Source organism: Sorex araneus, chromosome 4 (assembly GCF_027595985.1).
Source record: "Sorex araneus isolate mSorAra2 chromosome 4, mSorAra2.pri, whole genome shotgun sequence".
In the NCBI taxonomy this organism is placed as follows: Eukaryota; Metazoa; Chordata; class Mammalia; order Eulipotyphla; family Soricidae; genus Sorex; species Sorex araneus.
The window spans coordinates 40,703,334-40,706,006 of NC_073305.1; the positions used below are offsets into that span (position 1 = coordinate 40,703,334).

At 52.9% G+C, this 2,673-nt stretch overlaps 1 protein-coding gene across 1 annotated transcript; it reads right to left on the bottom strand.

The window, feature by feature from the left end:
* Positions 1-279: 279 nt before the first annotated feature.
* Positions 280-2,327, bottom strand: LOC101553886 (5-beta-cholestane-3-alpha,7-alpha-diol 12-alpha-hydroxylase). The gene has a single exon (XM_004614606.2). It carries the CDS (start codon positions 2,318-2,320, stop codon positions 818-820), a length of 1,503 nt encoding a protein of 500 aa, XP_004614663.2. The 5' UTR covers positions 2,321-2,327; the 3' UTR covers positions 280-817.
* Between the last annotated feature and the right edge of the window lie 346 nt (positions 2,328-2,673).

The window sequence follows — 2,673 nt, forward strand, 5'->3', positions numbered from 1 at the left end:
AACAGAGGGAAACCTCGGGGTGTTCCTTGCAGAGAATATGGCGAGGGGCGGTGGTTGCTGCCTAACCTGCTACCCACTGCCCCACGCACCCCCTATCCTGTCCCAGCTCCCATCAAAGCCCAGCCACCAGGCAGCCTCTGTGACAGCACCCTCTTACCTTCGTCCAGCCTGGCAGTGTGTTTGGAAACTGATTGTCTCCATTTAACATGATGGAGTGCTAAGTGGGTTAGGAGAGAACGGAAGAAATGACTTGAGGACACAAAGCCAGTTCGCCAAGAGTGGAAATCGTGTTCCTGCAGTTTAATCCACACTTAAGAAATGGGACTCCAGTGGTGAAGGAATAAGAAACCAAAGCCCTAGGAAAAGAAGATACATAAGCAAGGCATGACAGATCATCTGTGAGACCTACCATGCTGGTGGTATCCCGGATGAAGGCCACTTCCAGAGGATGGGAGGGCAAAGATTCTAGAAGGCTCTTAGGAGTAGCCAATAGGGGGTAAGCAGTTAAAGCAAAAAATGTTACTTTCTGAACAGTTCGGTTAGAGGAAGCTGGCAAAGTCAAATGCCTGGTTGAACATTTGAGAATGGACTTGGCAAAACTGAAATTTGAGGTGGCATGGAGTTGCTGAGCCTGAGAGGCAGCCAGGCCCTTCCAGAAAATGCTTCTTTGGCCATCCAAGTAGCAAGAGGTGGGGTGTGGGGCCGTCCCCAGACCAGATGAACGGTGGCTAGTGGAGGTCTGGGGCTTCAGTGGGTTAAGAGGCACAGTGACCCCAATGGAGTCCTGCAGGTCAGGTGTTCCACTATGTGATTGAGCTCACAGGATGGGCCTCCACCGGTAGCGGAAGCGCACATCATGACTGGGCTGGGTGGTCCCAAAGCCCCAGCGTTGGGGGTCTATGGGAGGCACAGGTGCATCCGGGTTTATCAGCTCCAGGTCAAAATGCAGAACCATCATGAGGATGAAGAGCTTTATCTCACTGAGGGCAAAAAACCTGCCAGGGCAGATGGACACGCCTGCACCCCATGGCATGGTGTAGTGGTGGACCTTCTTGCCGCCCTTGTAGAAGTCCACTTTGCGGGTGCCGTTGGGATTGAGGAAACGATCAAACTTGAAGGTACCTGGCTCAGGGTGGATCTCGGGGTCCATGTGCACGGGGAGGTAAGGGAAGAGTGTCAATATGTCTCCCTGGCGGATCAGGAACTCCTGCCCGCTGGCCATCTTGAGAGTATAGTCCTCTTCAACCAGCCTGTAGAGGGTGGGGGCAGTGCCCAGCCGCAGAGACTCCTCCAGCACGCTGTCCAGCACAGGGGTGTGCTTCAGGATGCTGACCACCTTGTCCAAGCTTGGCTGACCGTCCTGGCTGGCCTCCCGCAGAGCCTGGATGGCCTCTTTCCTCACGGCCTGCAAGGCCTCTGGGTCCTTTAGGAGGAACAAGAGTGTCCAGAATGAGCTAGGCCCCGTGTTCCCCTGAGAGGCCCAGAGCATCATGAAGTTGAACTTGTCCTGCATGTCTGCTATGACGTCATGTTCCCTGAGAAACTGAAGCATGTCTAAGATCCAGGCGCTCAAACCATCCTTCTCCAGGTTGTGCTGTACAGAGAGTACCTTGTAGAAGAAATGCTGGAGCCGGCGGACCTCTCGCCACTCCCGGGGCCCCAACAAAGAGAAAACAAACCTGGGGAACATGCGGTCATACTTGCGGAACTCCTTAAAGAGCTCTTCCGCCTGGAGCTGGTCCTGTTTCTTGTCTTTGGTGTAGCCAAAGAGGCTCAGGTAGCCAGCTTTGAACAAGGCCTTGTAGCAGAAGTCAAAGAGGTCATCCTCGTGCCAACCAGAGTCTGGATTCTGGCCCAGGGGCTCCAGGATAAAAAGGGAGAGTTTGTCCAGCATAATTTCATTGAGCTCCTCCAAACCGACCCCCTTGAGATGCTTGAGGCTGTTAGAGTGTATCATTTCGAAATCTCCCTCAATCGACTGATATCCAAATACCTGCAGCACCAGTTTTTGGGCAAATTGGACGAAGTTTAGCTTTTTCCGTGCTTCCTTGAGGATGGGGCTGAAGGAAAAGGGATCCATGACAAAGGTGAAGTACTGGCCTCCCAGTTGCACCGTGAACACGTCCCCGTGTTTGGCCCGCATACGCTTCAGGAATTCAAGCATATTGTTCCGATAAGCTATGGCATGGCCCAGCCAGGGCACAGGGCCTTTGTCCAGAGGGGGCTCATGGGGTCTGCGTTGCCGGAGCAGTTGTAAAAGGCATAGGTACCCGAACACAGCCAATAGCAGGGCTCCCAGCACTGGCGTCCAGAACACCATGGCTCCAGTCTGAGCGCTGGTCTCTGCTCTCTGCTCGCCAGTGGAGTTTTGTGCAGCTCTAAAGAAATTCCAATGGAGGGGGCGGGCCCTGGAGAAAAAAAGAAAAAAAAAAGATATTCCAATGGAAAGCCATCCCAACTGGACCTTGTCCTGTGATTGCAAATTCTAGTAAATAAACAGAGAAAGAGAGAGAGAGAGTAAGAGAGAGAGAGAGACAGACAGAGATAAACAGAGACGAGACAGAGACAGAGATAGTACCTTGGAGCAAAAGTACTTACCCTGGCTTTGGTGAAGCTTGAGTTTGTGGGAGGAGCAGGCAGAACTGGAAGCAGGAGCCAACAGAAGCTTCTGGT